The sequence below is a fragment of the Poecilia formosa genome, unplaced genomic scaffold (genome assembly GCF_000485575.1).
Source record: "Poecilia formosa unplaced genomic scaffold, Poecilia_formosa-5.1.2 Scaffold36, whole genome shotgun sequence".
NCBI classification, from domain to species: Eukaryota; Metazoa; Chordata; class Actinopteri; order Cyprinodontiformes; family Poeciliidae; genus Poecilia; species Poecilia formosa.
This window is the reverse complement of record NW_006799975.1, coordinates 2400247-2424867: the sequence shown is the minus strand read 5'-3', so window position 1 is coordinate 2424867 and position 24621 is coordinate 2400247. Positions and strand designations below refer to the sequence as shown.

Genomic DNA, 24621 nt, shown 5'->3' with positions numbered 1-24621 from the left:
GTATAGTGTTAGTTTCTTTCAATCCAGGTACAGCCTGGCTTCATTTTCCCTTTGTCAAGATGTTTTGCATACACTAACATATTCGACACAACAGAATATGTTCTAAATGGGGTTCTGCAGATCCTGCATAAGCAATAGACAGTGCAGAATAAGTTTATGTGAACCAGCAGGAGGTAAAACCATCAAGTAGCAAATGAAGCTTAACTTTTTGGAAGAACTGTTTGAGCCGAGCATTTACTGTGCAGTTTCTGGAAGAGAGCCGTTCCAACCAACAGGATTTAAGAGGTTTCTGGCAATGATAAGGTATCAGTGTGAATAAAGCTCGCCGTAAACATGACCTGTGTACTTAAACAAGACTCTAAAATATAGAACTACTGAGTTACAGAACCCTTTTTTTTTTTTTTTTTAAATCCTTAGTCAGAAAACAATGAAGGTTTTTTTGTCATTATCAAATAATTTTGAGTCACGAAGGCTGAAATGAAATACAGGATGTGCTGAAAAAAAAAAGTACATCTGTGTTTTTTCATGAAAACTCAGTCAGGATATATTTCTGTGGGTCGAGATTTTTTTAGGCTTGATTCTCATATATGACATGTGGTTACAGATTTATTCAACCATCATGTATACTGTGGAAGCAAAATCATTTAGGAAACTTTAATATGTTATTTACTGCTGGTTTATGTGGTATGTTAGCTGTGCCCTGAAATGAACTATGTGCAACTTCAAATGCATGAGCATGGGATTACTTTTCTAAGTTATGTCAGTTTCTCTTTTTCCCTTCGCCCTCTTCTCTGTTTTTGTCCAACTGCAATAATAAAAGCATTAGCGCCTGTAATTTTCTGTCCATATGTATTATATCTGTCCTCTGCTCTGTATGTTGCTCTGATCTTCACAGTCCCTTTGAGGATGTTTTAACATTTTTTGTTTGTTTCTTTCAGTCTGTTGGTGCTTTATTCATTGAACATAAGTTCACTAACAAATTATTTGAAATATTTACACCTTGCATCACATTATTAAAGACACTAGATGTTTTTAATACTCTTTAAGGCAATAAAATTGGATACAGAACATGCATTTGCGCCTGAAACTGCCCTAAGGCTCTGTAACTGTCATTTATATGATTTGGTGTTTTAATTCAGTGGTGCACCATTATGATAGAGAATGACAAACCTCTTCTCATTCTCAAAAAAGGCTGAGCAGTGGCTACTGGATACTGATTACTGAATCAAATCCCTCAACCAAACAGCTTTATTTTGTTGAACAAAAAACACGTTGACCGTAGGGCAGCTAGAATTTGTCTCTGCTCCTTCAAATATAATTTGAGGTCTGGATTTGACTGCCAAAGTCTCTAAAGTTCTATATGGTGTTTAGTTCCCTTGAAGGAAATTTCAAATTGGCTTCAAAAGGGCATTAAAACTCTCCAAATATTTCTTTAGCTAAGGTCAAGTAAAATTTTTCTCTCAGGGGCAAAGAAACAAATAAATATGCACAGTCTTAAACTGTGTGAACTAAGTTAAGTTCATTAAAAGCATCACTCAAATACACATGCATTGCCAAATCTGTGATTCAAGGGTCCTGATCCCTTGCACACAATGTTTCTTCTTTTCAGTGCTCTGGAAGTCCCTTAATGATGCCATCTGACTACTAAAACAGTTCACTAATGTTCTTTAGAAAGGTCCAACGCTGCTGATTTCGGAGCCATGACCTAATGTGGGTTTCTTCTTGTCCCTTTTCCAGTTGGATCTCCAGTCATGCTGTGTGTTCCTGCCTAATGACAGCCTCCCCTCTCCCAGCACCATCATCTGTGGAGACATACCTGGTACCGTCCGCAGCTGGTACCACAACCAGGCCTCTATGCCCGGAACTCTGGTCGTCTGCCTGCCCCAAATAAGCGTCCTCAGTGCTGGGCACAAGTACATGGAGCCTCTGCAGGAGCTCCCTTTCGTGGTCTCAAAGCCCATTTTAGAGGAAGGTAGGTTCTGATCTAATCACGTCTAAACCTGAATGGATGTTTGGAAAAAAAAACAAAAAAAAACATTCCCAGGCACAACGTGAGATCCACTGGTGACCCAGTGTCAAGAAGATTAATTTGAAAGGTTAAATGAGAAACAATGATGGGTGAGAGGTACACACTGTGTGTTTTTAAAAATGAAATCATAAAATCTAAGCTCCTATTGGTGGGGAAAGTGTCAAGAATTATTGTTATTGATAATTACATTGAATAATAACTTAATAGTGGTAGGCTATATAATGTGAATTCATCATCATTATGGCTTTTTCAACACTGAGGAGACCTTTGACCTTCTACCACTCATTTACTGTGACAAAAGACAAACAAACTTAAGGAGAGTGCCTTTGAGAGACAGATCTCACACATGTGGTGTGTGCACCTGGGAGGGTTGACAGAAGCAACACTTAACACAGTTGAGCTGAGTTTTTTTCTCTCTTTAGCAGAGGAAGAAAAAAGAAGGGGCTTCTTTCCTCCTCAACCTTTCAGTGACATCAGCTTTAAATGTCAGGATAAGAAAAGAAAAATGGCAACATTAGTTGCCTCATCTGGTTCGCTGCAAAAATGACTTGCTTATCTAGTCTGTGAAATCCTCCCTTTTGGACCACAGAATATATGGAATAGTAAAAATTAAAAATTTAGATGTAGGACATTATCTAATTATTGTCTCTCAACTTATAGAACCTCAGAGGCACTTCTCACAAAAGCAGCAGCTTTTTTTTCTAGATGTTTAAGTTAAAAATAACTCAACACATCTTTTTTTAATACTAATAAATTGATGTTTACTGAGCACATATGTCTATTTCTAGATATGTTTTCTGTTTATGTTGCTGTTTATTACAGCATTCAGAATGACCCTGTCTATGCAGAATAGAATAGAAACTTTATTATCATTGTAGTAATGCAGTCTGGGTGCAGTTCTCCATATAAAACGTCTCGTTTAAAAAAAGAACCTCATTGATTACTTACATTGCACTTAAAAGGTTAACTGAAAACTACAATAGACATAAAAGTAGACGAGGTAATTGACCACCTAGTTGCATTCAGCATAGTGATGGCTGATGGGTAAAAACTGTTTTCAGACTGTTGGTTCCAGTTTTTAGAACCAACAGCCTGATATTAAAAGAAATTAATCTGTGGCTCTTAAAGATAGATACAAACTGTATGCTTTACAGAAAAAGCAGCAACTTAAAGACAGAATTATTTCTTAGGAACTTCATGAACCACCATAATGACTGAACTTGTTTAGATTTATATTGCTGATGGCAGATTCTGTTAATTGTATCCTCTTTTTAACTTGTACTTAAAGTACAGTTGAAGTGACTGAAGAATGAAATGTAGCCATTAGTGCCGCTACCAAATTCAGAAAAATGGCTTGCATAGGTACATTGAATTCTGGATGAGAATGTGAAGACAGTGGAGAGGAAAAGGAACGTTTTAAGCCTGGTTGTAGAAGTAGACCGGGTGTCTGCCTCATGGACTAAAACTGGGAGTCTGAGAACTAAAGGATTCGTTTCCCATTCTCCCTTTAGAAGCTCTAAGAACCAGCATAAACCTGCAATCTGAGAGCAAATTGCTCTGTTAGGGATATACGGACCAGTCAGGTGATTATTAAGGGCTTTGCATTTGTGAGTAATCAGCATTGCTCTTATATCTGGTTAACATTTTCTTCAGACTATACTATAAAGTGCAAACTGCTACTCTTAGTTTATTTTTCTTCCTTTCCAACATGTTTATGACTGTATCCTTGTTCCCTAGGTGATGCCTTCCCATGGACCATAAACCTGGGTCAGTTCAGTGTTTACACATTGTTGGGAAAGCAGCAGAGTCTTAGCCTGTTGGAGCCCATGGGATGCACCTCCACACTGGCCGTCACATCTAAGCTGCAGGGCAGCTCGGAGGAACGACCCTCCTTTGTGGTCTGTCTCCATGTTGACCTGCAGCCTGTCCACGTCAAGTGCTCCAACTCTCAGGTCAGCCACACCGTCCCAACATTCACAAAGTAGAACCGATTAGAATTTCATGTTCATTTAAGCTAATTATTGCCAATCAGAAATTTTGCCAAGTAGTTTATATTAGTACATTACAAGTAATATGTGATTCTAACAACTACTTATGATATACTATTATTCCTTTCTATGTCTCTTTAAGAACTCCTTTTAGCCCAGCCTGCTACGGAACCTGAGATCTCAAAGCTTTTCTGTTTGTCATTCGCATTGCTAAAAATCCACCTGGATCTGTTTGATTGGAGCATTGTCGCTGAACAGTAACTATTACCGGAACCAGAGTTCCACTAGTACTTTACAGCCTCTGCTTTCTCTGTCTTTTAGTTGGTTAATTAATATTGTATCAAATCTGAGACATTGAAAGTACTTGAACAAACCCAAAGCATTTGGCCGTGTAATGGCTCCTTCCTCCAGGAAATACATTCTTGCAACATTAAATCATTTTTTCCGTTGCTTTGTGATGAAATACTTCACAGCACGAATAGAAGTATATTTAGAAAGTGGGATAAAGTGGCCAAGTGCTCCAGAGAACGCTCTTGTATTTTTAACTTAGCATTTTTCCTCGGTGTTTACAGCCAGAAGACGTAAGTGTTAATCTGCCTGTTGTCTTACAATTTTTTTTTACGTAAACTCTGAACTTTGTTTTGTTACAACAAACATCAGAGTCTTATTAGGATTGTATGCAATAGAAATCTCCAGTTCAAAGATTTGTCAACTTGTCAACCTGTTGTTGACAGTCTAACGTGATGGTTTTCAAAAATTAGTTAACCATTTTATGCTATCGAGCAAATAAATCAGATTGCAGTTGCAAATAAAAATTACGATAAAGATTGTACCTGATAGAAAAATTAAATGTAAATACCACTGATGAGAAGAAAGGAAAAAGGAATCAGCTGAAGATCTCTTCGCAGAATTGATTAGCCACCCTGGCTTTGAAAACTTGGGTCCCTCAGCAGCTTAGTTGTTCTTTATTCAATGTGCACACCCTATCCCTTCTTCCCTTTTTCCGCTCTCCAACATTCTTCATTCCCTTGTTCCACATCTGCTGCTGAGAGCAGTAGGCCTTGTTGTGCTTGGTTGGAGTTCCAGGATCCAAAAAAACAAAAAACAAAAAATCCCAGAGAGGGGAACATGGTGCTTTACCTCCCCTGCCGGCGGTGCTGTTTGGTCGGGTATGGCAGACAGCTGTTGGCCCAGAGTCCGGACAGCAACTGGATCGACATCAGCAGCTCTTCCTGGACATGTTTGAAATGGCCCAGCTGTAATGTATTGTGCTGCATTTAATTTGATTTATGTTCATTTGTGGAAGGCTTCCTTGCAGTTTGTGCTCTCACAGTAGTGCACGTGTGTTCGCCAGCAATCGAGAGCAAAAATGGGTTCTAAAGAAGTCCAGTTTTGTGTATGTGCGTGTCTGTTCACCTTAAAGCCTGAGGGACGCTTATTGGTGGGGATTACAGGGAGGGGTCGCTGGCTGCAGGAGCACAGCCTTTGAAAATCCAAAAATTTGCTCACTTTTGAAAGTATTTTGCTTTTCTCTTTCTCCTTTCTCTTCCCCTCCCTAAAAATACTGTGTGAAGGCACAAATAACTGAAAGCATCACATCACATTCTCATACTGTCTTCTCATGTTTTCCACTTCTTTATTTGGCTTTGTGTTTGTTAAAAGCCAAGACCTCCTTTAATGTGAACACATAATAAATAGTTGAGAACACTTGACAGCAGCTCTTCAGTTTTTCCTAAAAGTGGAAGTTGTTTTTTTTTTTGTTTTTTTTTTAAGGGAACTTGATGACATAATTCAACTTTCCTTTGTGATTGTTTTCTTGAGGGGATTTGTTGTTATGGATAATGATTTTATCCTAACAGGGAAGCATATGCGGATGCTGAGGTTTTCAGTAAATGGCCTATGGAGTAAAACATGAACATTGGGCTAAAGTTGCGTTGAGTTGGGAATTATAGCAAATGAGGATGGATTATTGTCCATTTCTAGGTAATATTTCCCTCTTTTCTTTCCCTCTCCCTCAACCTTAACTAGGTTTGTTGTCACGTAACTACAAAGCTGCCAAGCTAAATCATGATAATGGCCCTTGACGCCTGAACTATGAGAACTCCCAAGTGCAGCTGTTTGAGTCAGATCTTGGCATATATATACATTTCAGTCTGGTAGTAAAGCATGGGCGTGCTTGTGGTTTGTCTTTAAAAGGTACACTATTTGGTCTCAGATTTATCCAGAAAGCCATTCTTGTCGATGCATAAAAGCTTCCTACTTCAATCTGTCATACATAAAAAAGAAATAAAACACAAAGAATTAAAGGTTCGCAAAGTATAATTTTTATTATATTCTGAAGTAATTCATCACATTGGTCTGAAGAGGTAAAGTTGCTGTGACCTAATCATACATGTTTATCCTGTTCTTGTTTAGGTGCAGCTTTTATACGAGATCTTCCTCAGCTGGAGCTGTACATGGGCACGTCTGCAGAAGCACGGTATTCTGCGTCAGACGTCCAGCATGCCTGACCCCCCCGCCGGCGCTGCCCCGTCCTCCCCAGTGCGCAGCAGTGCAGGCACGGCTCTCCCTGACACCAGCACCTGCAGCCCCTCTGCAGACTTTGGCTCCCCCACTGAGGTTTGTTTGTTGGACATTTGACTTTTTCTTAGAACAGTTTTTAAATTAAAGTACTTTAATCTTCCTGTCATAATCTGAGGGGGGTGGAGGTTGTCAATACATCCACTGTGTCATACAACGGGATTTAATTTATCCTTGAAGCAAAACTGATTCATCATTTAGTCCTTCTTTTAATGTCTCCCAGCACATTGCTCCCCCCAAAGCCCTTGTTGAACTATCATACCATTATCAGTTAGTGTATTTTCATATTCTGCCTTTGATGGTGTGTTACAGTACTCTACCAAGAGAGCAAAAGACTACACCCCAACCAGATCCAGTTTTTTTTCCTAACAAAAGGTGTTATGAGTCACGCAGAAACAAATGATATTTAAGCCTTTGTTGTGTATATAATTCTTCTGCTGATTTATGACTGTAAGTGTAAGCAATGTTTTATTGTTGTGAGCGGTTGAGTCAGTACCAACACATGTGATTTATCTTAAAAAATGTGTTTTGTTTAGGAGTAATTTTCAAAGCTGGAAAAAACCTCATCAGTGTTTGTGTTTCTTACAATCGTGTTTTTCAGTGAGAGCAGACTGTCGATAAGCTGAGAGTTCTGTTTGAATCTTTTAAGCTGGGGCTTAAAAGAGTAGAAACCTATCTCCTAATTAGGAGAAATAGGCTGTTTTTGTTATGCTTGCATAACATATTAAACTTTGAGACTGAAGTGAAGAGGTGTGAAAAGTTTTTGCCACCTTACAGATTTCTTCAGTTTTTGCTTTTTGTCATGCGGACTACAAGCGGACTACAAAAAGCTGTTCTCACTGCAGTCCTAAAGCCTTAGGAGGAATTGTTTTTCAGACCGATAGATTTCAGTGACTCTGTTTTTCATTTGTTTTTGAATTTCTTTAGAATGGGACATGATGTATTGCTTTTTTAGATTAAGCAGGATTAAACCTGTTAAGAAGTTTAACACTCACAAAATGTGGAAACGGCTCAAAGCGCGCCCGACATGCTGGGAGGGGCTTGGAACCCATCGATAACTGCTCGCAGTTCTAGTTTGCTCTCTAGTTTCTTTAGTTTGGGGCATGATGTGGTGCTGTTTTAGATTTGTCAGGGATAAACATTTTGAGAAGTCTCTCATTCACACAATGTGGAAAAAGTTCCAAATGTGAGTACTTATGCAAGGTACTGTACTCAACTAGATGTGATGTTTTTTTGCTGAAAAAATATGACCGGCTGCCCGTGTTTCTGTTTTATTCTTTGCTATCAACATCCATGTATCCTTGCATCATTTGTGCTCCCACAGAAGTGGCAGCTCTTCACAATCGCCTTGGAAGACCTGCAGAATAGCGGAGCCAGTAACAACGGCAGAGTGGCCCCTGACAGTCCACTTGTTACTGTTTACATAAGTACAAACACTGGTAGAAGTGTTTAGACCGCTGGGAGTCTTGGTGATTGAGCAAGGCTGTAGAAGCTGTTTTGATAAGTCTCAGCAGTGGTGGCAGCAGTTCTTCCCTAACAGCCTCACTCCCATCACTGTTTTTTTGTACTTTGGGGGAAAAAAGTGTTGTACCCTTTTCAATAATAACATAAAAGCTTTATTGGTCTTACATGAATCAAACCCTTCATCTTGACCAGCTTTTTGCTCGTTTCCACTTGGTAGTTTAATGATTCATGCTTGGTGATGAACTGCAGTTATCAGAAGATGGAAGGCCTCCTTGCCATCACCCTAATCTTTAGCTCCTTCCACAGACTCAAGTGTCTAACTCTGGCAGTGCTTTTCCAAAATGTTAATATTACTTCCACTTGGCATAAACATGTAAAATAAAAAGATTACTTTAAACACAAATCCGCCATGAATGTAAGTAGTTTTGGGCCAAACTTTAGGTCCTGTACATGAGAACCAGACATTTTGTTTTTGGGCTCATCTGAACTGATAATCTTTTATTAAATAGATATGTCATGAATGATATTAATACCAATACGGTTGTCCTCACCTAATTTTTGGATCTTGAAAAGTTATGAAAAAGATTTTTTTTTACCTTGTAGTGGCAACCAAAATTTTTACTTTTGTACATTGACATTAGAATTTGTTATGTAACATGCTTTGTTTTGTCACATTTTAGTTACCTCAAAACCATCATATATTTTTTCTTAATTTCCCTATTTTTAGAGTTGTATCCAGTCTCTTTGCTGCTTTTATTCTTCTGTCCTACACTTCCTTTCCCCTCTTCCCTGCTCTCCTATCCTCCCTCTGGTCCCTTCCTTTCTCTTCTCATTCGTTCCTTTCATAATCAGCTTATCCCTCCATCTCTCCTTGACACCTCCCGGCCTGCTGTTGTCTTCCAATGTTTGAGTCTCTCTGATGAGGAAAGACAAACTCTGCAGAGAAAATAAACCCGGATCCTCAGCCCGTTTATAGCATAGAGGCCCAGGAATTAAACTGTATACTTTACAGCTTGGCCTGTGGAGGTGTGGGAAAATAACTCCTCCTGAGAATGTGTGCGATTGTTTGGGGCCACAGTTGGGCAGCCTTCGAACATCCCACATCTATCAGGTCCTTACTACCATCAGTCTGGAGCATTTTTTTCATTTGATCTGATTTTCTTCACCTAAAAATCTTTAGTGCTGACATGCATTTTTGTTGTAATTTACTGATTGAACTCTAAACCTTATCTTTTTGAATTGGTTTTTAAGCTGAATGTGCATTTTATTTTTAATACACCTTTTTTATGATTCTGTTGTCTTTCTTTCTCATCACTAAAACAAAACAAAAAAAGTCTGTCAAAAACCCGTTATTTCCTTTTCCTCTGACCTGTTTGAATAGAAATTTGTTTTAAATTGCCAGCAGCTGTTCTGGATGGGAAACTGTAGCAGTTGGGTGTCCGATGCTCGACTGTAACCACGCGGCAGTACACTGTGGTCGAAAACTTCCCACAGCGCCAATGCTGGCTCCTGTTTCCACACATGACAGTACGGAGCCTAATCCTTACGACTGGCCAAACTGTAAACCAAACACTCCTAACCACACTCACACACACACACACACACACACACGCACTTCTACAGGCAACACACACAAACACTTTTTTGTTTTGACTCCATTTCAGCAATAATTAGTCTCTAAATGGTAGCTGACACAGGAATATCTCACTGAGACCAACTGACTGCATTACTACTGGTATCATGTTACTCATTACTTGTCACTGCAATTGCAGACTGAGACATGAACACGCACACACACAGTTATAGTGACTGATTAAAACTTTTGAGAAATCCTTTAGTCGTTTGACTTTTGCAACGTTTCTGTTAGGTTTTAACTTTACAGGATATATTTTTGTCAAAAGCTCCCCTACATATAATTAACTCAACTAATATGGGACTCCAGCTAAATGTAGGCCTCTGTTTATCAGTCCATTTCTTCCACTGTAAGGCTAGTACACAGAGCACATGCTTCTCATCAGTGTCTTGTGGTCCCCAGTCTATTTTTGAATCCGCATAATCCCTAATTTCTTTATATTGTTGTCATCCGCTGTTTTTGTGTTCTACTTTCAGCCACCCTCAAGTGTGTGATTAAATTAAATTTGCAAATTAGTGCCGGGGCCCTCCTCCCTCCCCCATCCTGTGGAACGGGGACATAGTTTCCTCATCTGGATCCTCTTTAGGGACACTGTAATCAGCCTTAGCAGCTGTGGGGTTTCTAATTGAGATGGTTGATAACCTCCGCACCAGCCACAGCCAGGCTCAATAACCATGACACAATCTGTCATTACCACACTGTGATGAGGGGAAGCAGTGGAAAAAGTGAAACTCTGCAGAGTCGAAGCTGCACACGGTCACACCGTTTGTTTACAGGCTTTCCACTTCAGAGATATGGATTTGAAAAACAGATTTAGCAAAAAGAGATAAAATGTCCCCAGTGTCGTCTGTGTCTTGCCAAACCCTCAGCATTGTGTTGAGCGCTTACAGACGACTCTTCCACCGCATCCTGCTGGCTTTTCCACTTCACCTCTCCCACACACCCACACGCACACACACACACACACCTCCACCCCCGCCTCCAGGCTTCTCTTCCATTCTCTCCCAGGACGCAAGACGTGTGTGTCCTGCTGTACTTCAATGAATGAAGGGCCATGTGGGTGATGGTGGCTCAGCTTGGGGTTAACACCAATGACAGCCTTGCACCATGGTCCCATCCATCCCCCACATTGCTCTCTGCCATGTACAGTTCTGTTTACCAGACGTTGATGTCATCTTCACACAGAAAGGCTCGATTGTTGGTGGTTGCTTTGTTATGGCTACATGCACAGCGACAACACTTGCAAACATATGCATCCACCAGGCACATGGTTGGACTTACGCCCTCAAGTAGACTTTCAGCTGTAGCACAAACACAGCAATGTCTTTCTTTTTTCCTCTTTGACTCATTGCATAGGTCTGTCAATAAGTAATAGCTGACGCTTTGCTCCACCTGTTGTACCTTTTCATAGGCGCCACTGAATCGTTTAGGTTTTCCATCAGTTTGTGGTTGTTTACTGCCTTACCCATCCCTTCCTGTTTTGGCTGCACAGGGTGACTCGGTGACTGCTGGAGATGATGGTCCATTTGCAGACACAGTGACTCTGGAGCAAAAAACCAGCAGCATTGAGGGAACAAGTGGGAAGGTCAGCCTTTGGATGCAGTGGATGTTACCTAAAGTCACAATTCAACTCTTTGCTGCTGATCCGACTGCAAGAAAGACAGGTAACTTGGCCTAATTCTTGTTAGTCCCATGTACATTTACCATTTTATCAAGCTGCTCTGTATTAAAGCTTAAGACTGTTTTTTTTTTTCTTTTACCATTTTATACAGACTTATAAGTTGAAAGTATAAACTATAAAAACAAGTTGAAAGCTTGTTTTTTTTCCAAGCTCCAGGATAAAATAATATAAGCAGAATTGACAGTGCAACCATTAATAACTCGCCTTTCAGTAAATTATGCAGTGTGCTGCATAGTATGTTACAAACCTAGTATTATTTAACTTTGTATAGTAATCTGATAACTGACTACTGATTAATTCTTTAAACAGTAACAGGCTGTAGTTACTTCACTTGATTTCAAATACTCACTTTAATGGAAGTGCATTTTTAAAAGTAACATGAAAAATGTTTCTGCTGACATTTCAAGTTCAACTTAAAAACTTTCCTGATGAAAATATGTTTCCTAAAAGAATAAAGACACGCTTTCTAAATAAACACAACATGTTTATAAAAATAAAAGCACTTGGTTTTATGAGCTGTCATCATGCAGAAAACAGGACTTGTCTCATATGTAATGAAACTCACTGTGGCACAAGAAGATGGCAAATATATCTTTTTACAAAGAAAAATGACGAGCATAGTAACTCACAATGACTTGGACAACTATTCTCGTTTCTGAAAAAAGTGTTCATATGAGAGTAGCGCATTAATACCAGAACATGCCAGAAATACCAAGACCTGCTATAGTGTTTTCAGAAAACTGACCTTACCTAAAACCCTGAAAAAACCGAGGAAGAGATGAGACAAATAGGCTGATGATGTGAAATATTCTGACAGTTGATGTTAAAAACATATTTACATTTTCTGATAATTTTTTGGCTTTTATTATTTGTATACTAAATTCATTCAAATTAAAATAAACATTAGAAATGTATTATTTTGGTGTATGTACTAGTTTTACAATTTTTACTTAGATCACTGAAATAAGTCCACTTTTTATTTCGATGTGCCTGTATAATTCCTTTGTTTTCTTTTATCTTGTTAAATATGTTTTAGCTGTACATGTTGTTTAAGACACATTACTTATAAACATTTAGCAGTCTGTAGACTGAAAAATAATTTAATGACTTATTTAACTTCATCAAGCGATCCTTTGGACTTTTTAGGAAAAGATGTTGCACTCCGTATGGAAACGCTGCTGAAAAGACGTTGGGATGAGGGAAAAGACAAATAAATAGGTGGATGATGAATCCCAAGCAAACCACCTCTTGTCTCCTGAAGATTTACTGGGGGATGAAAGATTAGATCTACCTTTAATTGCTGCCTGTAATGTTTAGCATCTGCCAAGCAGATCACCAAACTTAAGGGGGTTTTACATGGAATGTTTTAAAGGATGCAAAGATGGGATGGATACGTTTTACTTGGCAACAACTTGAAGTTTTCATTTGGATCTTTTCTTATGCATGTGCACCATTATTTTTGGGGTATTAGCATTAAGAATTTTTATAGACAACACACAAGAAAATAAAATAAAATAGTAAATCCTTTTAGTTCTTTTCTGAACAGAACTACTCTACCTTTCAAGATAGGGAAGCTAAAAAAACACAAGATTATATTATTCGGTGGTTTATTGTTTAAGAAATGTAAGAAAGAAACCTGGTAGACATTCACATATATTTATATTCTTAAATGTAGTATCATAATTGTGGGATAGAAAGATGCTAAATGTAGCTTCTGGATCACACATCAGTGCTACCACCACATACTGAGTTTGATTAAAATACATAAATGAATAAAATGGACGATTAAGGCATATTAGTTGTGGTGAATATAATTTAATTATTATAAGCACAAATTAATTAAATTAGATGGTATAAAATGTTTTCACATTTATGTAGGGTCATTTAAAGTGCATGTTAAGCACACAAGCGTTTAATAGTTGTCATTTTTATGTTTTCTAAAGTTTATATTGTGGCACAAAAAACAGTCATCAATATTAGATGAACATTCATTAACATTGAATAAAGATTAATAACATTACCATTAGCATCTTTTTTGGATGACTTGGAGTATCGTTTTTACTGGGCAACAAAGTTAATGAACCATCAAATGTTCTATGTCTGTGCGTAGCATAATGGATTAAATATTAACCTATAATATGCAAAGGCTTAGAGACAGACTGCTGAAGTATTCAGAGAGAAATTATGACATCCTAAAACTCTGCATGGGTTTTAAGAAAGCACAGTTGTTTTTTTCAGTCATCTTGCTCTGTCGAGCCCATATGAGTTCCTGAGAGAAACAACTTCAATCCTTTCAGTATCCACACTAACTTTTAAGAGCTTTGTTTTTCATTAATAATAAGCTGGTGGAGGATATTTTCTCACCACAAAGCATCAGTACCACATCTTTAGTTTCACATGCATGAAGCCCATTTTCCCCAGCTGGTCTGCAGGGCTTTCTCAGTGGAAACAATTAGACTTTAATGTTAAGCATAGAGACTATGTTCATCACAAAGCAAAGCACTCCTATGATGGTAACTCATGTTGCCTCTGCAGTGGGTGGACACTTGTGCTCAGAGCTGAATAGAGGCATCAACAAAACTTGGTTAAACGTTACACTACTTATTTATAGTGTGATAAGATATATAATTAACAACTCATTCTTTGGGGGATTTTTATATCCTATACTTATTTTGATGAGATTAAAACTTTGATTTTCTTTTTTCCCCTCTAGAAATCTGTGTCCTCAATGAATTAGAAGACCTGAGTGCGTCCGTAGATATCCAGGATGTCTACACAAAGATCAAATGTAAAGTTGGCAGCTTCAACATTGACCACTACCGATGCAGGTATGAATCCATTAACTGCTTGTAAACACACTTAGGCATATTATATACATATAATAATATATTTTTCATACATTTGTCTAATTTATTTTAACCTTCCTTTTGCCTCAAGTCAAAATACTTAGTGATTGACACATTTCAAAGCTGTTATTTTACCTTATGTATTATATTTACATGTGTTATTCACAGTGCTTCACTTTTTTTCCACATTTTATGTTACAGCCTCATTCCAAATTGCTTTAGATTAACTTTTTTCCTCCGCTTTCTACACACACTCAACTTTTTTTTTTAAGTGTTTTGCAAAGATTTTTAAAATAGAAAACCAAGAAATTACATCACAGCCTTCACTACGACAAACCTTCACAAACACAGAAGTGGACCACCGCCCTCGTTAACCCACCTGTGTTCCCCACTCATCAAAGTCAACATGTCTGCTGGGAAGTTGGCTAAATGTGAGCATATTTTCTGTCCACCTCAACTCTGCCGCTCCTAAACACCAGATCTCAGAATCCCACAGTTCACCCCGTCCATCTCTGAAAAGATAATGAAGTAGTAATCACAGTAATCAAATGGCAGAGTACTGCAGGATGTTTGGCTGCACTTGTAGCCCTGCGTGTTTGCGTGTCTGACTTTTTGTTTCCAAGTGTCTCTCGCTCTAGTCAAGCCAGACCGTAAAACTGAATTGGACTGTCGGAGGCCGTGACTCTGTTGAACCCCGTCATAAACGACGGATGCCCTCACAACTAACATGATAATAGATATTGGTTCAGATTTGCCAGGTTTTCAGATCACTTCAGTTGGATCCTAGGAGCATCGGCGAAGGTCAAACAGTGGTTGAGGCCATTTGCTTGGCTTTGAACCTCACTGACTAGCTGGCATCCCACAGACCTCCCTGTGTCGGCTGCAGCTTGATTTGTAGCCCTGCAGGACCACATATGCTTCACACAGAGTTCTCAACCTTAGCCAGAACAACGTCAGCGCTCAGACAGTTCTAGTGTGTGTCGACGCTGTGGGTCATTATTTGATCCCGCTCTGTTCTCCACAGGTGTGTGTTCAATTGCTTTTGAGCTGGTGCCAGGCCTAATCTTTTTACTAGACCTCTATTCCTCCTTAAGTAGATAATTAGTCAATTTTCTTATTTCTAGGTTATTTCAGTGAACGTGCATTTAACAATGTGGTCTCAACACACTTTTACCAACCACGGATCTGGCAAGCAGAAGCAATTCATTATCCATGCCAGGTTACAGTCATGGATGTTCAGGCCACAGTGGAGGATCTCTGGGCTCCTGGCCCACTCCAATCTCTATCATTCACTTACACTGTAGAGCTCCCAGTGACTGGAGTCTGTATTAATCATTCTGAATAGATAATTGCTCAGTATTTCATTACCCAGCCCAGGTTATTTGTGTACAAAGGGTCAGATTAGATCAAGTTTGACAGATAAAATGTCTTTTCTGGCCTTAGCTATGTCACTGCTGGAAAATGAATAGACCATTACATAGGGCAAGCAAATATGGGAGGCCAGTCCATAATTGAATCAGTGATTGTATCAGAATAGGGTGAGGAGAGAAAGGGTGGAAAAATGATCGGTCACAAGGAATGCAGAATGGATGGACGCAGAAACCTTAGATGGTGTGGAGGACACTTGGATAGGATTCAAAGGAGGACATGAAAGTGGAAAGGTAAAGAGATTATTCAGTGCTAAATATTTTAGGGATGTTTCCTGTCTTGTGGAAAGTTCAAAAGATGATCCCATTCGCCTTATTTTAACAGTGTCTTTCAACTCTTTGATGTTCATTAAACTATTCAGTTACTCAAAAAGGGTCCCAAAAGAAAAGAGACACTTCACCCTTATTCACTCCAAGCAGCTCACACTAGGTGAAGCTGATGTTTTCCAGCTGTGCTACCAAAAGCTGCGCCTGAAGAATGGCTGGCAGAGAAACTCCACATCACAACTGTGTAAATTGGTCTCTTTGAGTGGAGAGGTTACAAAGATATGTTTAAATAGGCAAAAATTGCGCATACACTCACACGGTGGCATTAAAAAAAATACAGTTATACATAACTGCAGTTCTACACACAGGTTGGCTAAGCTAGCTAGCTTGCTTTAATTGTATATTCAGTCAACGGCGTTTGAATGCCTACCTGTTTTGTGTACTATCTAAATACCCTGCAGGGATCCTTCCTGCATTGTGTCAGTTTGTGGTTCAGTAAATAAAGTACAACCTGGTAACCCAGGGGTGCCCAAGTCCAGTTGCCACACCTGAATCAAATGAATGGCTGATTACCAGGTGAATAAATTCAGCATTTTGATTCAGAGAAGCATGTAAAAGTTTAAATTCAGCAGCTCCCGAGGTCTGGACCTGGGCACTCCTGTTGCAACTTTTTTTTCTCTTTAACTCGACCTTTTACCTTCCCCAGGAGCAGCCACCCAAAATCCCTCATTGTGAAATCAGTCTTGCATGTTTCTCTAGGCCAGGGCAAGGCTTTCAGTCTGGGCAATATGAAGGAATCATTCTACATTGCAAGGAGAGCGCTGTGGTGAGGCTCCTGTGTGTCCCCAGAGCAGCCATAGAAGCCTTAGTTCTTCATACACCATCTGCTGCTGCGCTGCTGCTCCTGTTTAAGATTCTTCATCTTTTCTGTTGCTGGACAGACAGGAAAAGGAGAAAAAGAGTGAACATTGCTCTTATAGTAAAAGGTTTAGGCAAGTAGTTTATTGAACAATGTAAATTTATACGAAATAATGACTTAAAAGATGATTTAGGATGGTTTGCTGCATAACCCTCTCCTGTCTCTCCAGTAACTGATCGACTGAATTCTCAAGCCAATATAATCTGGTCAAAGCCAATTTTCTGTGTGTGTTAAAGACTCCTGGAACATAGACTTCTACTCTTCTTTGATGAAACTTTATTCTTGTGATGGTCTTATATAAGCACTCAGAAAAAACAATCTGAAGAATGACCCTTAAATAATTGCAACACAGAGGATTTTTCCACAACCTTTTGTGGTGATTATTCTATTTTCACTTGAAATATGGCTCATATTGCTTCAGTCTCTGTTGAGGTGTATTATAAGACCATAACTCAATATTTCAACTGAATCAACCTCAATAACTTTCTTTGGGTTTAATCAATTGACTTCTTTTGTGATTTTTACTGAAACTATTTAGATAATAAAGTATGTGTCTGGCTTCTTTTTTTTATTTTGTGTTTTCCTCCTTTTCTACTCGATCTGAATCCACGTCTGTCTTCTATGTTTTTCTCTTTCTGGATCTGCCTTGTTTGTGTGTGTCATGTCCTCCGCTCTCCTCGCCTCCAGTATGGAGGAGGGTGTTCGGACCTCGGGCAGCTGTGGAGGAGTGGTCCTCTCTTGCACTGACAAGCTGAACAGACGCACTGTGTTGGTTCGACCCGTCAGCAAGCAAGGCTCTTTCAGCCACTTCTCTGGCTTTTCCCCTCCTGTAAGAATCCAGCTTCCTTTTCCCTTATTTATTTTATTTTTTTCTATTTTGTGAACTCTGTTTAACATCCATCAACAGTGGGTCAAGAATTTTCTCTTTGATCCTTTCATAATTTTTGGACAATTATCACTTCAAAAGAAATTATCCTTTTAGTAACCATAAGAAATCATCACTGAGTAGAGATGCTCCTATTAATATTTTTCCGTCCCTGATACTGATCTGACTCATTTAATAGGCGTAGACCAGTCAGCCTGAAGGATGATGCTTTATTAAAGTTATTAAAATCACTGCCATGTTGTTCGCTCAGTGCAGTAAAATACTTTGCAAAAGATTTAATCAGTATTGCAAGGTATTTATCGCCATCAGTGCAGGAACTGTAGAATCTTCTATTCTTCTTTTTCTAGACGTCTGCCCATATTTTGACCTAACCAGAACTTTCCTCAGTATCCTCTGCTGCCATGTTCTGACTATGGGTCACTTAAAGCGTGCGTTGCTTTATCATTTGATGATATAAGTGACTCAACATACAGTTAGTCAATCTAGTTGACTCTCAACCTGCTCCCACTGTTTTCCACAAAAGTTTATCTTCGCAGGTTTACTCTCTCAAACCAGAGTTTTACATTTAATCATCTCATTTCAAAGTGGGACAAGTTAATTTTGTGGTCAAAACGTAAAGACAATGTTGTTCCACTGCCTCTGGAACTTAGTTTTGAATGTGGTTACTAATGTTGCAAAGCCTTCTCTGCAAGTGCTGCCTGTGGATACCTTAGCACATTAAACAGAACAGGTCACATTCGGCTTAATGTGACCTGTTCTGTGTGAGCCTGAGGTCATGTAGCCTCTCTGGCTCTTTTACTTTGCAAAAAAAAAAAAGTTAATTCTTAGTTGAAAAGTACTATTGAACCTTCAAAATCTTGTTGACAGACTATTAAAAATTTACAAGCTGTGCACATGAAAACACATACACCATAATTACTAATATTGGCCACACAAAACTTGTTTGTGCATCTTGCTCTGGGTGTGGCTCCATTTTTCTCTAACAGTAGACCCACAGTGGGTACTGGGTTTGAGTTTATTCAGGGACTTTAGTACATGGGACTGGAATGGACATCTCTAACTTTAATGAAAATATTTAAGCCCTTTGGTGCTTCAAATTTCATAAACCATCTTACTAAGAAGTGCAACAGAATTGTTAAAAAACAATGAGGTCCACTGTTACTGGATGTTTTTGCTTACCTTGATGTCTTAAATCAATCCACCAGACTTTTAATTAGGACATATTTCTAGATTTTTAAAAACTTTTTAGGTATCTTTAGTATTTTTACTTAACATTGGCTTTTACAATGTGTAAAAAAAAATATAGAGAGAAATAAAAAAAGCTCCTAGAATGTGATGTTTTTAATGTGGACTGATTTCATGCTTCTTGCTAAATGATTTTACTAAAGGTGAAATTTGTTCTCTAAGCCTTCTTCATCAGTAGCTTCAGCTTGGCTTTCTTATTAGACCGTCTCATGATATAAGGCTGAGGTCTTTGGATGAGGTCAAGTCTGTTTTCTAAATAACAAAAGCTAAGAAACAAAATGTAAAATGTATTGTCATACATTTTACAGAGCTTTTAAAGATCCTATATCATTTCTTTTATAAAATCATTCTAGAACAGACTAAGTATATTGAAGTTTCCATTTGAAGAAAAAGGGAAAATAAATATCCTCATCCAAGAATTTGAGCCAGAATCATACAGAACAGTTATTGGACTTGCGTTGCCCTGCGTGGTCGTGTCTGTTGTCAGACTGATCTGTCCTGTCTCGCATCAGATGGCAGCTAAAATCCTGGAGGGTTCTCATCAGCAGCATGGTTTCCTTTCGATCACCTACACCCAAGCTGTGACCAAAAACGTCCGGCACAAGCTGACCTCGCGCCCGGAGCGGCCGTCACGCAGCAGCATGACCACTCTGAGCCAGAGGACAGCCGGCGACCCGCTGGCAGACAGCTCGCCTCAGTACCTGAGGGAGATCCTGCTGACGGCACAACCCTTTGATGTGGTTTTGTTTTGTCCCTTGCTGGTTACTGTAGCAGGGGTATTTCAGGTGAATAAAATACATTTTGTGTATATTGGGGAGACATTTTCTCAATGGAAGCAAGAACCTGATTATTTTTCAGCTTGTATAAATAGTTGTCACTGCTGAAAGAAATTATATAAGGGAGACAATCAATATAATGTTACATAATAGTTGGTATATTACACACTGTACTTATGATTTACTTCATTTGTTGTATTTTTATCTAAAACACATCATAACTGTGACCTTCTGTTTGCTGTGTATTGCTGTGGCTTCATGTCTTTTCAGACTACAGTTCCCAGGCGCTACAGAGAGCGAGGGAAGTCTGCAGGTCAGCCAATGCAGAGCCACACGTTGACGTCCAGGTGTTTGCCTCTCATTTACATCAACACCAGTGTGATCCGAGTCTTCTGCCATGGCACGCAAGACAGAAATACAGCTTCAGGTCTCACTTTTATTTCTTGATTCACACATGGAAACGATATAGTAATATAACACACATACAATAAAATTGGCTTTCTTGATTTTATTTAATATTTTATAGCCAAGACAAGCAGTATTGGGTCCGCTAAAGCTAACAGATACTGTACAATTAGTAGTTATTCTTACACCTGCAAGATTTTTTTAAAATGGTTTTTGCAATTTTTGTGTTTTTACAAACCACAGCCCACTAACCTGATTTTTTTTTTTCTTTCTGACTGTCACGCTGTGTTTTATGTCTCAAAATCAGTGGAGCTCACATGAAAATAAATAAACTTTCAATTCTTATTTTTCTTTGTGATAATGATGAAACTGATGATAATATAGAGCAGGCAGCAAACTTATTTTAATTTTGAGTTTACATCAAGATCATGATTATCCTCAAAGTTTGTGTTGTGCCAGAATGTATTGATAAAAATCCATTCAAAGACTGTTAAAATATTAATAGCTGTCTAGCATTTGTTAAATACTAATTTAAATAATATTGAACATCTTTTCACATTGATCAATCCCTTCAGGGCTTTGCTGTTATTTTTCTCATTTTTTTGCAATCAAAATCACTGATTTTGTGGTGCTACATTACATGTATTTGCAAAGAATTTTGCAATGTTTGTGTTTACATATGACTTTCTGTTACTTCCCACATCGATCACAAACTGTAACTTAGCATCAATTAGGCAGCAGTGTAGAAGTAACCAATTCTGCCACCAGGAGGAGAGTTAACAGTCACTGAAACCCAACGGTTTTGACCATTTTTTGCGAAAAATATATAATAAACTCACAATTTTGCTTTAGTATGAAAAAAAATGCAGGCATCTGTTGATTTTGTGTGAATTTACACAAAAACAATGGAGGGACTGTCAACTAGCTTATCCCTCTCATTGTTTACCAATGGAGAATGTTTGACAAATCTTATGTATTAATAAATGAATATTTAACAGATCCGTGAAAAATTTGGCTCTTCTAAGATTTTGACTGTTTTCCTTCTTGACAAATGAAATACAACTATTTAGGTAGCTGTAGTTTAAAAGGTGCACTCATTAACTTGTTTTCTATACAGTTTTTGTTTGATTTTTCGTGTGAATGTATCCTTGCAGAGTCCAGTGAGAAGAAGGAAGACACCCTCGTGTTAAAGCTGGGTTCCCTCAACATGGCTCCACAGGCTGACAACCCGCTGACCCGCACTGTGCTGCGAAAAGATATCTATCAGTAAGACAAACTCTGATAATTTTATGATTTCATGACCTAGCAGATATTTACTGCTGTAAAAGCACTGTCGAAACACCAAGGAGTTGACACAAACACATTTAGTGGACAAAGGTTTACAGATTTATTACCGACTCAACCTTTCTGCTTGTTGCATATTTCAGCTGCTATCTCCAACATCTCCTTTTGTTGCTCAATTCAAATACGGTTCATACAGCTCGATTATACTCAGCTTTGAAGTCGCACACAGCTAGAACTGGCTGTTCCTAACCGCCACAGATAATTCATTAAAGATGCCTTGGTGTATTTTTAAGCATTAAGGCATGCAACGTTTTTAGGTAGATCTTTTGCATGTCCCATCATTTGGGCGCTCCTGTGTCCCTTTGGGAATGTTCGCCGGGCTCTTGGGAAAGTATAGGATGCAAAGTATAATTACACCTCATGGTGGTATCTGTGCCCCTGCCATGACAGAGCAATGAGCAAGAGCCGTGGGGGTCTGGCAGGCCTGCCAACTGAAACACAACACTGTTGACACAACCCCTCATCCCCCTGTGCCATGTGGATCAAAGCTGTAGGGCAAGGAAAATCTGGACTTTAGAGGAAAATACTTTAGTGCAAAACACATTTTCCTGCTATAGGCAGCAAGAATCTGGATTGTGTCATAGCTGCCTCAAAACCACAGCCCCACAGAGTGCATGCGTGCGTATGTGTGTGTGTGAAGGAGGTAGCAGTTGGGCAGATATGAAGCTGGCAAACACATGTAATGAGGGAGATAAAAGTGGTGCCTAATGCTTTGTGCAGATGCAAGTGAGATGGAGAAAAAGAGCAAGTAAAGTGGACAGAAATGTAGAGGAGGGGGCCAAAGCGAGAGGCTGTCTGACTCACTGATGTGTTGGAAAGCCCAAAACAGTCCATGCTGGATTGACAGAAATCCAGCTCGATTCCCCCTGCCTGCGCTGATATGTTTGCTGTTTGTTTTTCTGTTAGTTGGTACAGCTAACTGTGGCTTTAAGAAGCTCGGTATCCATGGAAATTGCACTTCGTCTTCGTCGCGCACTTCCTGGCTATGTTGTTGTTATCTTGTCAGATGATAAATGATGATCTGTGGCATGGAAAATAATCTGCAGTTTTTCTCAGACTTTCTGTTGAAAAACCATTAAGACCATCCATGTAATTTCAGTCTTTGCTGCGTAACAGTGTTCTGCCTTTGGTAGTTAAAGGACATGCAGCTTTGTGGCCGTGGTGCCCACATCTGCTTACACATTGATCGCATCACACAATGCTCCACCCTGGTCTAAATAGACACACTTTACCATGCAGCACATTTACACACACATAACATGCACATCAAAATGCAGTAATGTTCACATTTCTAGCTGTAGATTCACAACTGTGCATGCAGGACACCAAAAATACATATACAAAGTCACATCATAACAATATCACAAGCTTGTCTATGTGTACAGCAGCACTAATGCTGAGTCATCCCTGTAACCTCTTCATTCAGAAGCCAACAGTCACCACTTTTTGCACTGCAGTGAAACCCAGGAATTATACTCAACCACTTCCTATGTTCTTTCTTCCATTTCTAACCAGGCATTATCCTCACCGTCTTCCCTTTTTCGCATCTTGCCTCCAATCCTGGATGATAGCACTTCTGAAACCCATGATTGATAACCCCAAGATCAGAAACATGTTGACTGTCAAGCCAAGCACACTTTTGTGTGCTCTATATGTGCTAAATTCTGCAGCTTGTGCTCCCCCAGTTTGCCTATAGAAAGTCATAAAGAAAGTCTGTAATCATACAAACCGATGTGTGTTTACTGTCTTTAACCAACTGTCACTGTAGCAAGAAACATGTCCGCGTCCCAATAGCCATTTGCTGCAGTTCCTTTCAAAGTCCACTGCTAATTACCTCCGCTGTTATAATTAAGTGACTCATTTACACAGCTATGCTTTTATTGTCTGCTGTTCAAAAAATGATTGCCTCACAGTGTCTAAAACCAAGATTTACTGTTATGCCACCCGAGGAGATGAACGCTGAGATGGGAGAGCAGCGAAGGCTAAAATAGCAGACATATGTAAACACTTTAATGGAGTATATGAAGATATAATTTCATTTACACTATTTCAGACACATGCAAAAACGTGTACATCCAGTTCTAGGCCTGACACATTCAAAATGCAATATGCATTTATCATTAGGAGTTAAAAGACTTCATCAAAGAGGCTAAAACCTGCCTGCTTGGCTGGGATATGACTATACTGACCAGAAGTTATGACAGCACTGCAATATTGCCCTCTTTTCCTCTCTTATCTTCAGTTACAAGGCCGCTGTCAATTTATACAGCTGAAATCATTTTTCTGTCTTGAAAAGAAAAAGCGGGCATTCTTGAAGTACACGAGCAGCAGCCTGGGAAATGTCCAGCATTCTCTCAGCCCTGGCTTTTTTGTGGTTTGGGCCTCTTTTATATCTCATATTTTACTCCCCACTCTTTTTAAATGGGAACCATTCTTCGAAATAGTGTGTAGGAACTGGGTGTCCATAGTCACAATAATTGAATCATTTTTCAAATTGTCTTTCAAATACAAAGGAACGAAAGTGTTCATGTCTGCATTTCCATGTTTGCTCAGTTAAAGACTTGTCTCATTTTAGGGAATAAAATGACAATTTCTCAGTTAATCAAAAAATATATTGTTTTTGCAGTGTTCAGCTTTTGTCCCATTTTATAATGAAGTTGTAAGCTTTTGTCTTGTGAGCCTTTGTCTTGCAGTTGTCTGTAAACGTTGAGATGTTGTGGAATTAAAGCCTAAATACAACCTTAACAAGGAAACCCAATATTAATAACTTTTATTTTAGGTTACAACTACTAGTTGCAGATAGTCAGTATGGCGTGCAACACTTCTCACGCAGGACCCGCCTGACCACCATCATATCTCACACAGTATACATATACATCATGTCATATACAGTATACATCATATCTCACACTTAAGTCAGCAGAGCAGACTTAAGTGTGCGATGAACCACAAGGCCTTTCAAATCTGTCATAATATGCTGCAAGTCTTGAATGCACTTCTCAAAACATTCTGTAGTGCTATGTATCATAGCAATTTTCTAAAAACAAAAGTTCAGGCGCTCACCCCATGAGAAACTGAAGAGTATTCCTGCAGCCTCCAATCATATACGTAGTCCTGTTCTGTGCACTTTT

The 24621-nt window shown here is 39.0% G+C and overlaps 1 protein-coding gene across 4 annotated transcripts in view; it reads left to right on the top strand.

Moving 5' to 3' along the window:
* The window catches only part of vps13b (vacuolar protein sorting 13 homolog B), a 333331-nt gene that overhangs the window by 124523 nt on the left and 184187 nt on the right, over window positions 1–24621 (top strand). For 2 of the 4 annotated variants that reach the window (XM_016670633.1, XM_016670634.1), the window contains exons 23-28: window positions 1738–1972; window positions 3767–3981; window positions 6433–6636; window positions 11187–11358; window positions 14089–14203; window positions 17522–17663. In XM_016670633.1, the coding sequence (XP_016526119.1) occupies window positions 1738–1972; window positions 3767–3981; window positions 6433–6636; window positions 11187–11358; window positions 14089–14203; window positions 17522–17663 (1083 nt within the window). Of the gene's footprint in view, window positions 1–1737; window positions 1973–3766; window positions 3982–6432; window positions 6637–11186; window positions 11359–14088; window positions 14204–16674; window positions 16742–17521; window positions 17664–19477; window positions 19751–20011; window positions 20169–21300; window positions 21413–24621 lie in introns of all 4 variants that reach the window. The other 2 variants (XM_007550475.2, XM_016670636.1) reach the window with 2 other exon arrangements.